Source organism: Panicum hallii, chromosome 9 (genome assembly GCF_002211085.1).
Source record: "Panicum hallii strain FIL2 chromosome 9, PHallii_v3.1, whole genome shotgun sequence".
NCBI lineage: Eukaryota > Viridiplantae > Streptophyta > Magnoliopsida > Poales > Poaceae > Panicum > Panicum hallii.
In genome coordinates this window covers 58220833-58235608 of record NC_038050.1, presented here as the reverse complement: position 1 = coordinate 58235608, position 14776 = coordinate 58220833, and the positions used below count along the sequence as shown (strand labels likewise).

Here is a 14776-nt window from a genome sequence, read left to right as displayed (position 1 = left end):
ATAAGTAGATGTGCTTTGATCAGTGTAGAGCCTTTTACGTGTTGAGGTTTTTTCTGGTGTCTCTATTTCTCTTTGTGAAACAGAGATATATTTGGTTAATTTATAAATGTAGTGGTTATGTGTTAACCATATTGCATAGGTCTTTGCTTGAGAGAAGATACTTACGTTGGAGGTGCATCTCTCATATCAGATTGAACTGTACGTGGAGTTGCTGGAAATCCCTGAAATATTTTTGAATGAAGATTATATTAATAATCCAATATATGTGATATATATTAATAATCAGTGGATATAGGTAAGCTGATAGTTTATGTAGTTACATGTTGTGTCGAGCTTCCATAATGCTTGCTTGTGAAACCACGAGAATAGGTTGGTGAATTATCTGAAACATGACGAGCTGATAGTTGCTTTCCATGAGCAGTAATAACAGAGTTGATTATGTATGTCTTATTCGCAGTGTGGTAGCTGTTTTCTGTCATATTGATTGAAAATGTGAATTTTTCAGAAACTATAGCTGCTATGTCAGGTGATATGTTGCCTCTTCGTCTAGCTGACGCCATAACATATTCTGCAGACTTCCCAACAATGTGAGCTGCTACATTACCAAAACAGATCATTTCTGATTCAGCAGTGCCATCAGTAGCTATGAAGGCAAGTTTAAGCCTGCGGTAGTACAATATATATTTTAGACTTTAATTTCGCTGTGAGATAAAGATTCAAAAACTGCAAATAATGGAAAAAAGGTGTTGTTTGTACTTGTAAGTGTAGCCGGTAGAGTTGCATGGTCGGCATCTGTATCCAGGTCCATCTCGGCTGCATGATTTGCCACATAGGTTGCATGAAGGGAACCACCAAATCATGTTATCAGCCAAGCGTGAAATTGTTACTGTGCATTGAGAGCAAGTACGCTGAGTGTAGAAAACATAAGATTAAATTAGAATTTGTTGGACAGATGCTGGTGGAAAATAGCATAAATTAGTTGAAAAAAATGGAGATGTACTGACCGAGAAATCATAGGGGTCCATGCTGTTTAATTCTTGTAGAGATTTTCTTTCTAATGTAGCTGGGGGTGGGGGTTCAGCTTGTTCTTGGATAGGTATGCCAGTTCGTTTGATTTCTATACGGGTGTCTTTGAGTCTGTGGTAAATTTTATTTTATATTTCAAGGTAAGAAGGTGATGGATGATTAAATTTGATCAATTAAAATGAAGATGGTATATGCAGTTTACCTGTTATGGAAAGCTTCTGCTTCTGGAATTTCAGAATTGAAGTACCATTTAAATGCTGAGTTGCCACTTAAGTAATGGTTATCTGTAAAACAATAACATTTTATTTATATGAAAAGGACATTATTAATAACTGAAAGATAGAATTGGAATGGATTGATGGTTATTATGCATAAAGGTCTTCATTAAGCAGCCAACAAAGAGAGTCACAATTGGTTTGGCACTTTCAGCGTCATAGACAGAATCAATCTTAAATTCTCTTGCTCGTTGACCCCATAGTGTTAATTTCATTTCAGAACCACTGAAAACATAGAAGGAAAGGCTATGGTTAATTTTTAAATTAGGTATAATGGAACAATAATAATTACACTTTAAAAGAAAGGTATTTGTATAAGTGCTTTGTGTATCTTACTCTATGCTTTGCAGTGTTACATCTCTAGTAAAAGCTGGTTTTGGTTGTGTAGATATCGGCCTCCATTGTGGTTCAGCAACTTCAGTAATGATCGCCAGTATGTCTATGAGGAGAATAAAAATCTTAAATAAGAGACACAGTTACTTATGAATCAAAATGTATTTATAGTAGCATGAACTGGAGAGTTTCTTACCAAGGAAATATGTGCGATCACCAATATATGAGTAGAGATCTTCAAAGTCTGTCAAGTTATAGATGTATTTTGAAAATGTGCGTGGAGGATTTGTAACTGCATTGATCCTTGTGTGACATGTGAATTCAATCATAAATGGAGCATGGACTGGTCTAATGAGTTTTTCAGGTTAGTTACTTTGAACCGGCTGAGCATATAGACACCATGCTCTTCTATCTTCGAATTATGTCTTTCAATTTCAGAAGCTGGAATTTCAGCATAGATAGCATTTCCCTATGAGGAGGGGGAGAAATTAAATGTGTAAGTAAATGAGGTAGAAAAATAAGAAGTATTAGAAGGGATAAGAAAGAATAGAATAATGCATAAACTGAAGCTATTTTTTGTTTTCTATTTGGAATTGTTGAGGTTTTGTACCTTCTCATCTGCCAGGACAAGATCAATGTGCTGAATTGGTCCATCATCTGTTTGGCCTCGGTATTCCCATTTCCATACTACAGATACTCGGATCTCAGAAAATTTGTTCTGCGGGTGAAGATCTGGAATGAAATAGAATGCCATCTTCTTGATCTGCATACAAGAAAGTTATCAAAAAACAAGAAGATGAAAATGAATTACATGTGACAATGTATGTTGTACAGTTATATTTGTTGTGTACAATTTTTTTCACTGTATATTTGTACATATATGTATATACATAGTTAAATATGTATAGATATTTACATATCTTCATGATACTATAGAATTATAAGTCAATATCATTTGACTGCAAAGCAACCAAGGCTTCTTGATAAACAATATTTTTTTTTGTATCTGTGCAGTCACCATTCTCATTTTCTATTAGGATCTTGAGGCCATTTTTCGAAGTTACACGAGATAGAGCAACGAATAATTGGCCTTGGCTGAACACGGGTTTGCTTAAATAAACACCAACTGTTGATAATGTTTGACCCCACCCTGTTTTGTTGATTGTCATTGCATAGCATATTTTGACCGGAAATTGTCGTCTTTCAAGAACAAATGGCAGTTTTGTACTCTTCAAAGTTAAAGAAATACAAGGTATCTATACAGTGTCCCCTGCATGATTTCCAGTCATAATTTGTGCTTCAATAATCATATCTCCAAGAGCTGTAATAACTAATCTAGTTCCATTGCATAATCCATCGGCTTGGTTTAAGTTACGTAGCAGCATTATTGGCACTCCTTTCTTTAGAACTATTTGGTGCTGTGGGAAGTTGTTTCCATTTATAGAGTTCAGAAATTCAATGGGTACAGCATTTCATATGACTCATGCGTATCAGGTGTTTTTGAAATTCTGTCACAGCTTAGATATTGCTTCTTTTGGCCAGGAATAATAGATACAATGTAGGAATTTATATAATCGGCTGTTTCATTGGTGGTTGTCAGTATAGCGCGCTGTCGTAGATATGGAATATTTAGATACTCTGATGATAAGTTTGGATATACAACATCAATTAAAGAAGAAAGTTTGTTGTCAGTTGGCATCAACAGTAATTCGTGAGGTATTTTTATCCAGGTAGGTTCTGTTTCACCATCACGGGCAGTTGCTTCTATTTTCCCCTCACCAACATCTAAAATCCATTTGCTAAATGTGGCGAGTTCTTGTTGTGCTTCAGGATTTAGATCAGTACCTGATAATCTCATATTCACTGTCAGATGTAGAACTGTAACATACTGTCATAAAGGTGAGTTGATGACGGCTGCATTTACTATTTGGGCTCTATTGCCACCTTCAACAACTGGAAGTATTTGCCTAAGATCCCCACCTAAAACTACAACTTTGCCTCCAAATGGTGTGGTTGCTGCAGAATCAGAGTGTAGTGCTAGGATGTCTCTGAATGTTCTATCTAATGTTTCAAATGCTTTTCTATGTGTCATCAAAGCTTCATCCCAAATAACTAATTCAGTGGCCTCTATTAATTCAGCGAGCATCGAGCCTCTCTTAATATCACAAACTGTAGCATCATCTACTAAATCACAAGGTATCTTGAACCGTGAATGAGCTGTTCGACCCCCAGGTAGTAACAGAGAAGCAACTCCAGAGGAAGCAACAGTTAAGACAATTTTCTTGTATGCTCGAATTGTTGTTACTATGGCATTCCATAAATATGTTTTGCCTGTTCCACCATAGCCAGAGACGAAGAACAGTCCACCTTTATTGTTTAATACTGCATCTCTTATCATTTTGAAAGCTTTGTATTGTTCACTGTTTAGGTTACCAACCAATTTTTCAGATTCATGTTTAAGCTCATTAAGATTATATGCTAGTTCTTCGTCAATGAGGCGGTTTCCAGATAATGCATGAGACGCGGTTGTTCTAGTTGGCAAATCATGATCTCTAATACGGTGTCCATATTTTGCAAAGAGATCTGATAAATCATCAAGTAAATAATTTCTAAGGTCATCTTCCTGTATTTCATAGTTAGGATTGCATATGATTTCTCTAATTCTATACTGAATATCATCAGCTAATAATCTCCAAACTTTTTCAAAGAATGCTCTCTCATCAGTCACTTCACAGAAGAGAAGCATTGTAACAAATAACTGCCTCAGTTGTGGAGCTGTAGCCCATGCAGCTGCCTCATCAAATGCTTCATACCATTCTTGATCATTTCCAAGTAAACCTCGTGCATTACAGGTTTCTCTAAAGGTTTCATAAGTGACACCATTATATGTTCTTATATCTTCGTAACTTTGAGCACCTTTCACTGTCATTAGTAACATTCTAAGGAAATACAGTTCACCTACGGATGGATGTACATAATAAAGTCGGCCAATTTTGAAACCCATTTTCCTAGGTTCCCACATTCGTGTTGATTGATTGTATCACCACTTTGCTGGAAATTCACAGTAAGTCAGTGATCTAGCTTCTGGATATATTTGATTGGCTACAAACCATTGTGTTAATGTGGTTCTTCGAAGAAATTCTTCTGAAAGTATTTCTGTCATATCAGTATCTTCATCAAAAGTAATATTATTTTCATTTTCTAGATGCACTGAGAGTCTCTGAACAGCAGGGAAGTGTCTATGGATATCAAAACCAAAAACTCACCAACATGCATCTTGTTCACAAATATACCGGCAATCTAAATATTCTTTGACTTCATTTCTGGTTTGACTTTCTTGGTCATAAGGAGTATCTTCACCATTTCTAAGTCGCTGCAAGTAAGCTTTGCTACAATCAGGCCCTTTTGTAACGTATTTGAACAGATATTTGATGAAGATACTCTTGTTGCACCATTCCACATTTATATGAGCTTGGAATTTTTTCAGTAAATTCATGTTGTATGGAACAACTCATTGATTATTTAGTCGAATATTGCTATTTTGGACATATCTATCATTATTTGATCTTTTGTATAGCACAAATCCATTTTCATCGAGAGTAGTTTTAGATTGAAATGCTTTAGGAAAACCCTTTGAGCATACACCATTTTTCATGCAGGGAGAATTTGGACTATCTTTGCCACAGGGTCCATGCATCATATGTTTAGCGACTAATGCATATCCTAGAGGATCTGTGTTTGGATCAGGAATTTCAGCACTTAGATAAGAGTCAATTAATTCAGGTGTTGGATTTGTGGTATCCATTGGGACCCAAAGAATGATATGAGCGTGTGGAAGACCTCGCTTTTGAAATTCAACAGTATGTAGCTCTGTTTTGAAAAGGTGAATTCTGTTAGAATATATAAATATTATTCTTATTAAAGATATGTTTGGAGTAGTTATACCTGCTTTGATTGGACCAAATGTAGTTCCATTTTTATGTCTTGTAACATTTCTTCAAGTTTCATATTGTAAACCCTTACTATTATATCAGCTCTATCTGTTGGTTTTTGACAAGGTTCAAGAATGCCTTATGTGATTTCTGGCCATTTAGAATTGCATGTAAATGTTGTGAAGAAATCCGGGGGACCATATACTCTGCATATAGCCATTCCATCATGATAATTTTGAATCATATAGCATCTTCCACCGGTATGTGATGCTGGTGAAACAGTCAATTTTCCCATTTCACTTTGATCTGTGCAACCACGACTTACTGCATCTGCTATGCCTTGAAGATTTTCTATTCGTAATTTCGATTGGTTTTGAAGTATGTACCATAGTCGATTCTCATCAATACAAGCACGAGCATCAATTTTGGCTTGAGTTGATAACGCACCGTAGCATAAAAATGGATTGGCTTGATTTTTTCTATAGTGAAAATTGTAACGGTAATAATCTTGCATTGTCATTTTAACTTGAGCATTTTTTCTTTTTTGTTATTTCAGAATAAAGAACTCTAAGTTGGAAGCCGCGTTCTCCATGTGGAAATAATAGTGGATATTGTAATAAATGCTGGGTGTAGAGCTGATACTTGCTTTAGATGGCCAGCATGAGTTTCTACTATTATGTCATGTTTGAAAGTATCCAAAGAAAAATCTCCAACAATGAGCATCGCAAGCTGATCTGTAGTTGGCAGATTGTATTGAACAGGATTACCTTCTTTGGCTCCTATGATTCTTATAACAAATTGTTCATCACCATGCTCTGCTAATCTGTCTCTTGCAAGTCTAAATTTTTTCATGAAAGGATTGTGTTTCGTCTAACATTTTCATTAATCTTTGAATAATATTTGGATCCAAAGGCTCTGATGTTGTTTCTTCTAGATTTAATGCTTGTATCCTATTGCTGATTTCATTTGCAGTGTCATAAATATAGAGTTGTATGAATTTTGGAGGGCTGCCATCTGGTGGAAGTAAAGAACAAATATGGTGATGGATTTGGCCATTGATTTTGAAAACAGGAGGCCCTCGACCATCATTCATAGAGCGATCTATCTTTGCTCCCATTGATGTGAATGCAAAGAGACAGTTGTATTGACGTATATTTCTTATGAATTTATTGCACTCTGGTCCACCATCAAATTTTGTGAGGCTTGCCAATGGTTCAGGTCTAGGATGAAAAGGTGGAATAACAACTCTTCCTCCTTTGCAACAATTGTTATAAGTTATTCTGCTTGCTTTAGAATCAGATTTAACTCTTTCTTCATACGAAAATATGGCGTGGCAATATTGACATTGAAATTTAGGAGCTCCATAATAGGATCGATGAGAATAAGATGCTGAGGTAGAATTGTATGTTCAAGGTATTTCAAGAGATTTTATAGTTGAGTAAGACATCAATGATATCACCGGAAAAGGATAAACAGATTGGGCAAAAATATTAGTAACATAAGATTTTGTTTATTATTCTTTTATATGACTGCTGAAGTATACCTTTTAACGCATCTATGTACTCTTGTTGAAAATATCCACATTCCACATGATTTATATTCTGCTGTGTGCCACCTACATAAAATTAAATGTAGCTTGATAGAATAGTTATAAATTAATGATGACACATTTTGAAAGTGTTGATTTGACACAATCGTATGAGTATAGAAGACACCTTTTAATCCTAGTCGTTTCTCACTGAGTCGTCTACGATGTTTGCGTTGACACTCTGCAGGATCACTGGCTGTAGGATCATAAGATCCTGTATTTATTTTATCTATATTAAAAAGTTTAAGCTGTTATATGTATGGAAAGTAAAATTTATGGTTCTTCTTTACTGTTGGCAATACATAAGGTTTCTTTTACGTTGTTGAGGTTCTGGATTATGCATGGCTGAGTAAAAGAAAAACAGAAGTTATAGTACCTATAAGTGCTGAAGGCTGCACTATATATCCATATACACATACATAGAGATAGGAAAAAAATATAAATAAAGGAACATGTTATGAAGCTAATTATTTCTGTGTTGGATGTAAATAAAGTAGCAAGTATATCAAAGCTTTGAAGCAAGCTTACCTGATTTATGTGCAGAAGTTGTTCACATTACGTATCAGGTCTCGAAGTTCTGTCTTTATTCAATCCTGGTGAAGAAAAAAGAGAAAGTACTTTTTTATTTTTTCCCTGCAAACTGTAAATGTTCTTGAGACTTTAACACTATTTTTTTAAAAGTAGTGATATGATCTATGTTTACCAGAAATGATTTTTGCCAGATGAAGATCAGATTGATAGGCTGTGGGAGTGAAATTCCTGCTATTTAGTATCCTGTGTAAATGAAAAAAGTATGGTGAGAAGCTGAGCAAAAATTAGGAGTTCCTTTATGTCTACCTATTCTAGATTAAGGACACGAGGAACAGACACGATTTAAGGAGAGAGAGAGAGAGCAAAAAAGCAAAGAACGAAACAAACAACATAGAGAAATCAAGTAAATCAAGCAAGAAAATATAATATTGCATTGATCACATTGCTCACAAAATCTGAGCTGGTAACAATAAATGTATCAAAGGATGATGTTAACAGATACGATCAAAGAAGAAAAAATACATAGCAACATATATACAGGGGGAGAGAGTGAGAGAAAGAAAGCGAGAAGGGAAGAAAAGAGGAGAGGGAGACGGAGGGAGAGAGACACAGAAACAAAGCAGAGCACAATGTGATTAGAAGCAAAAAAAGCCCTTCCATCAAGCACCGTGTCATAGGCAGAGGCAGCTCATTCTTGTCGACACCGTCCGGACTCTACGCAGCTCACGCCGCTACTTTCAACCCGTAATAATACCACCGGTGGTAGTGCTCGCCGGGGCCGCTCGAGACTAGGGATGGCAACGGATAAACTATCCGCGGATATCGACTCCGGATATCCATACCCACGACCTAAAAACCATACCCGAACCCATACCCATTATCCGTAACGGATAGCAAAACGTACCCACATCCGTTACCCGCGGGTAATGGATATCCGCGGATATATCCATTTATCCAATAGCTACTGCACAGGGAGGAGGGGGAAGGGAGAGGGGCGGCGGCGGCACAGGGAGGAGGGGAAGGGAGAGGGGCGGCGGAGGGGTAGGCGGAGGGGCCGGCGGAGGGGCGGCCGAGGAGCGGCGGAGGGGAGAGCGGCGGCGCCAAGCCCGAGCGAGGCGGCGCACAAGCCGAAGGAGGAGGAGAGGGGCGGCGGAGGGGCGCGCGGAGGGGCCGGCGGAGGGGCGGCGGAGGGGCCGGCGTAGGAGCGGCGGAGGCGGGGCGGAGGGGCGGGCAGAGGGCTGCTGGCGGCTGGGGGCTGGGGCCTGGGGGCTTGGGCGGCTGGGAGCTGGGAAGAGAAAGTGAAACCCTAAATTCGTGTATATATATAAGGATACTCGGGCCCACATGTCAGCGGATATTTCGGGTATACGGGTTCGGGTATCATTTTTTCATACCCATTTACAAAATATCCGTGGGTTTAGAGTTGTACCCGTGCCCGTACCCGCGGGCACAGATCGAGACCCGTATCCGCGCCCACCGGGTACGGTATCCGCGGGTACGCGGGTATTTCCTACCCGTTGCCATCCCTACTCGAGACTCGCAGAGTTGATGACACAAGTACACAACAAAGTGCTAGACGCGGGTTTGAAAGGCTGCTTCTATGACTTCGATCCAGAAGTCTGGAAAGTGGAAACTAAGGCTCGTGATACATAAATTATCTTTCACAGCTTGTGTTACGAACCAAGAAATTGTAGACTAAAAGTGACCAACGATATGTTCCATATATATATAAGTGTCTGTGTAGTTGTGAAATCAACTTGTGCATGGAGAAAAAATGACCAATTTCGTGACCGTAGATTATACCTATGTAAATGGTTAATTTAACGGGAGCAAAATAAACCAAAGTTTTGTCCACGGACAAAACGAATTGTTTTGTAATGGTAAAATGGCTATTTTTTGTTTCTAAAGTACATCAAATTGGTTCCTGGCTGTCTTTTTTTCACACAAGATGTATCGAAGAATTCGTGATGCATGCTCCTCGCAAAAAAAGAAAAAGAAAAGAAATTAAACCATGCGGCTGGCAAATTGTAAAAAAAAAAAGAATCTCAAAGATCACGTGCGGCCACCTCCCGGCTGGGCAAACAGTTCGGCGCTCGCCCATCACGGCGTACCAATAATCCGGGATATTTCCATTTCCTTCCATTCCCCGTGGATGCATGCATACGCATGGCCGGGGATTAATTAATTAATCAGCTAGCTTATATGTTAATTAGACTAGGAAAAGAACGAAATTAAGGAGCAACCGCCTCCGGTAATCTCTCGCTGCGTGCGCGGTGCAGGAGGAGTTGAAGTGGCCAGTCAAAGATCCAAAAGACGCGCTCCGCCTCGCTGCCGCCGTCGCTAGTCTGTTCGTTTGTTATGCGCTACTCGATCGGGCAGTAGGCGCCCCGTTCCCTGCGAACCGCTCGTCTCCGGCCTCCTCGGTCGCTGCTCCCCGCTCCCTCGCCGTGCTAATTTATAAGGAGCACGGGGCTCCCTCGTTTCCCTCCTGTTTCCTTCGAGGAGAAGGGGGAGAGAGGGGGCGGATTCCCGATCGATGCGAAGAAGAAGCTGGTAGGATTCGCCGCTGCTGCTGCGCGCGGCGACGATGGACTTCCCGGAGCTCGCCAAGCTGGCCTTCTCGAGGGTGCAGCAGATGGAGCCGCAGAACGTCGGCAAGATCCTCGGCTGCATCCTCCTCAGGGAGCCCGACGAGGACGAGATGGTGCAGCTCGCCTACGGCAACGACGCCGCCGTGCACGCCAAGATCAACGACGCCAAGGCCACGCTCGCCGCCATCTACGCGCGCTGCTCCGCTTCGCACCACCACCACCACCAGATCGGCGCCGCGCACAGGGCCGCCGCCGCCGCCGCCGCAGCCGCCGGGTACCACCCGGCCGCCGCCTCCGCCGCCGGGGTGCGCCACCACTTCTCCCCCGCGGCCGCCGCCTTCGGCTTCCAGTACTGGCCGGAGCCCGCGCCGGTGCCCAAGGCGCAGCCGGAATTCGGACTCGTGGACGCCGGCGCCGGCGCCGGCGCCGAGGGCCACCACGCGCTGCTGCAGCAGCAGAACCACAACGGCCTCGACGACCACCACCACTACGACGCCGCCGGAGGGTACTACTACGCCGCCGCCGAGGATGCGTTCCACAATGGCGGCGCCGGCGGGGGCCTGCCGCCGAGGGCTGCGGCTCGCCGGGCGAACGGCGTGTCGACGCGGCGCGCCTGCCACTACTTCATCAAGGGCGTGTGCAAGAACGGCCAGAACTGCCCCTTCTCGCACCACCACGCCTACTCCGACGGGTTCGCCGACGACAGCCACCACAACGGCGGCGGCACGCCTGGCGCGCTGGAGAAACTTGAAATGGAGATCACCGAGCTGCTCAACTCGCGGCACGGCCAGCCTCTGTCCATCGCGTCGCTGCCCACGCTCTACGGCGAGAGGTACGGGAAGGGCCTCCAGGCCGAGGGCTACCTCACCGAGAGCCAGCGCCATGGCAAGGCCGGCTACAGCCTCACCAAGCTGCTCTCCCGCCTCAACAAGATCAGGGTCATCGAGAGGTATAATAAGACTGTGCAACCACAATCTAATAAGAAAAATTGATGCCACAACATTCAAGTTTCCTAGACTCTGGCCTAATCATTGGACAATGCACAAATCATCAGGCCGCATGGGCAGCACTCTGTGGTTCTCGCTGAGGACGCCCCCAGGTACACGGAATTCAGGGGCGAGAGAGGAGGAGGTGACATGGGCTCCGTCCCGGCCAGCTCGCACCAGATATACCTCACCTTCCCTGCCGAGAGTACCTTCCAGGAGGAAGACGTCGCCACTTACTTCGGGTACATATATATACATGCTATCTATATGTATGTGTGTGTGTGTATATATATATAACTACTTTTGTTCTCAGTTTTGAGGTTGATCGAAGATGCATTCTGGGTTCAATTACGACGTTCTCATACAGTGCGTGGACCTGCATTTTGCAGGCAGTATGGTCCCGTGCGCGACGTGAGGATCCCGTGCCAGGAGAGGCGCATGTTCGGCTTCGTGAGCTTCCAGAACCCGGAGACAGTGAGCACCATCCTCATGAGGCGCAACCCGCACTTCATCTGCGGAGCAAGGGTCCTCGTTAAACCCTACAGGGAGAAATCCAGGTGCCTAGAACGGTAATGCATGCCCTGATGCACGGGAGAAGAAATTAAATAATTAGCCATAATTGTTTTTTTCCGTTCTTTTTCGATAGCATGCTATGTCTATGTGTGTTGTGAGTAGTGACAACCTAAAAAGTTCCAGTCATCCCAGGACGTACACGGACAGGATCAAGCCGATGCACTACTACCCTACCCGCTTCTTCGACATTGATCCGGACTTCTATCCTGGTAATGGCAAAGTGACCTGCACTATACATTTTAACCATTCGCAATGAATGAATTAGTTAACACACGCTCCGTCGTCGCATCAACTTTCTCGCTCCAGATGAATATGAAGCTTCAAGCAGGATCGTGAGGAAGCAACTGGCGGAGAAGCGCGAGAGGCTGATCGAGCTCGAGAGGAAGCGCTTCGCAGGGATCAGGCTCGAACCGCTGCCGCATCAGTTTGCTTACTTCGATTGCAGCATTGAGGATGGGAATCCCCTCGATTGCCTCCCAGCAGGTCGGCAGTGCATATTTTCACGCCTTGGAATAATCTCCATCTTGAATAATCCTAAAGTTAAGTTTTTTCTTCATTTTACTCGTGCTAATCAGATTCCAAAGATGTCGACCTGATGGACCGTCCCCTCAACGTGCCGGACTCCCTGGAGGTTGTATCCACGAGCCAAGCTCCGCAAACGCAGGCAAGCAACAGCTGCGACGACAAAGAGAGGTACCTGCACACTACGAAGCACGGTCAATGCTACATTGGTCTTGTTCATCGTCTGCAACTTTTCAATGGATGCATTATTCCTAATTGCAGCACTGAAATCGAACTCCTCCCAGAAAGCCCATTCGCATCGGCAGCGCCTGCTGGGAACAGCATATCCTCAATCATATGATGGGAAGGGGAGATGAAGCATCCTGGACCCTCTGTCAGTTTCGTTTGATATCGTCTCAATAACGTAAGGTCTAAAGGGATGAGTGCATTTTTACACAGGAGACCGGAAAAAATAAACAGTTTTTGTAGATAGAGAAAAGGGAAAGAGAAGAACTTTGTGTTCTTGATTAGGAATCACAGGACAAAGGGAGCACGTGTTCATTTTATACTTTAGAAGCGGGATGGAAAAAGCAGTAGTAGCATGCAGGTTGAGGACAGAGAAAGAAAGCCACACTGGTAAGTTTTATACAAGTGTGTAGTCTGACTATATATAAGTTACAGGAAATAATGTGACATGATATATAGTTGTTCTAATAAGACATTATGATACATGCAAATTGGTGCTCTACCATTTGTTTCCAAAGATTACGAACCAAGATTAATTATTTACAGAGGTAGAAGTCGTTGTTGGTCCAGGGCGTCTATTATTTGTACTTTCAGTTAGTAATGAATTGAAGACACAATATCTGTTCCATGCTGTATTGCCTGTAAATATATTTGCGGCATTCACGATACTTTCTTTGATTGCATAGTTCGTTCTGAAAGAACCTTTTAGATGCATAAGAATCTGTCCGGTTGGCTTTTGCATTGCTCTCACGCCGGCACCATGACCTTATGCAATGTCACTTCGACAACCCATGTGGTATAATGTTACTCATGTGCCTCAGCAGCAATAACCACTTGGAAAAAGGCAACCTAGTGCATTCTATGCTAGGCTGCAGTCATGGGACTCACCTGATCTTGATATGAACCTTCAAGTGATTCTTTAATTATTTGCTTCCCCTTTGACATTGAGAAACCACCTAAGAACGCTGAAAACCTGAAGGGCCACAAAAATATATATCTGTTGGTGCCTGATGTGACAAGGTAATGAATTCGTGATGATAACATGTAAACAGTTGCAATCCCCTTTGTTGCCCAAAGGGCATCATGAATCATGATCCAACCTCAGAATTGAGGTGCCACTGGTGGAGGGAAATCTTGTGTGGATAGTGTTATGGATCTAGTGGGGTCGTGCTCTAGCTTTTGTGGCTCTCATCCTTGGTGGTGGCCTGCAAGTAGGATAAGAGACTGATGTGACCAACTGAGACAATCAATAATACTAGTATTTTCAGAATAAAAACAAATCCAATAATAGGACCACATATTAAAAAAATATAGTTTCAACAAATAATCTATTGCTTCAGTTATAGAAATATATGACCACACCAGCCTTGTCAGTACGAATCCCCTTCAGATCACCTGGATCCCACCTCCCACGTGGACCTGACTATGACAACATGCTAAAGCAGAAACACATATCGCGAGGACTGCGATTGTCTAGTGAAGTTGCTGTGCATGGCGACTGATTTGTCCTAGTGCTTTGTTGGTGAAATGCTCGTGCTGTGTCGTAGTCCTTGCTTCAGACCGCTTCGTCTGTCGTTGAGGAAGCTGTCCATTCTGCTTGTGGTTACTAGATGAACTGATCACTAGTTGCAATGAAACTATTGCCATCTGTTTAGGAGTTTATTATTGACCACTCGATCCCTAATATAGCAGCTTTGGCACCAAATTAGAATTATCAAATCAATAACGAAATATATTTTCATGATGTATTTCTTTGGTGACATATATATGCGAATATTTTTTCTGTAAATAGCTTAACTTGGAACAAACTTAAGAATAGTTATATCTTGGGACGGAAAGAGTACTGCATACCGATCTTAATCAACATTAAGATATCTGAGTATAATTTCATCAATTAAAGGGTGCACTATTTACGCACTAAGTTCTTGAATACATACCATTCCATTGTTGCTTTCAAAGTTTGTTCTCAATGCAAATACGTACCCTACCCATTCTTTTTGTCTACACCACTAGGGACTCAAGTAAGACCCATCATTTTTAGAGCAAATACTAACAATATGAATGTTTTGGATGGGGCAGGCATAGCACTTCCTCCAGCCATAGCACTTCCCTTTCATCCTCGCTTCAGAACACTCGCACTTTAGTGAATTTTGTGCGAGTACATAAACATATCAGGAGAGTGCAGATTTGTCAT

General features: G+C 42.1%; 1 protein-coding gene across 4 annotated transcripts; it reads left to right on the top strand.

Moving 5' to 3' along the window:
- Positions 1 to 9989: 9989 nt before the first annotated feature.
- LOC112873564 (zinc finger CCCH domain-containing protein 54-like) lies at positions 9990 to 13210 on the top strand. 4 transcript variants are annotated; one of them, XM_025936563.1, is made up of 7 exons: positions 9990 to 11225; positions 11331 to 11504; positions 11652 to 11819; positions 11968 to 12044; positions 12142 to 12318; positions 12411 to 12528; positions 12642 to 13210. In XM_025936563.1, the coding sequence occupies exons 1-7, from the start codon at positions 10273 to 10275 to the stop codon at positions 12757 to 12759; spliced, it is 1785 nt and encodes a 594-aa protein (XP_025792348.1). In that variant the 5' UTR covers positions 9990 to 10272; the 3' UTR covers positions 12760 to 13210. The 4 variants fall into 4 exon arrangements, with proteins under 4 accessions (XP_025792348.1, XP_025792346.1, XP_025792347.1 ...); XM_025936561.1 differs by having other exon boundaries at positions 11652 to 11831; positions 11959 to 12044; XM_025936562.1 differs by having other exon boundaries at positions 9993 to 11225; positions 11652 to 11831.
- Positions 13211 to 14776: the final 1566 nt, after the last annotated feature.

Bases quoted from the DNA above. Each gene is read 5' to 3' on its own strand.
- LOC112873564 (XM_025936561.1), top strand. From the start codon at position 10,273: ATGGACTTCCCGGAGCTCGCCAAGCTGGCCTTCTCGAGGGTGCAGCAG. The intron at 11,226-11,330 runs GTATAATAAGAC...ACAAATCATCAG, and splicing joins AAGATCAGGGTCATCGAGAG to GCCGCATGGGCAGCACTCTG. The intron at 11,505-11,651 runs GTACATATATAT...TGCATTTTGCAG, and splicing joins GACGTCGCCACTTACTTCGG to GCAGTATGGTCCCGTGCGCG.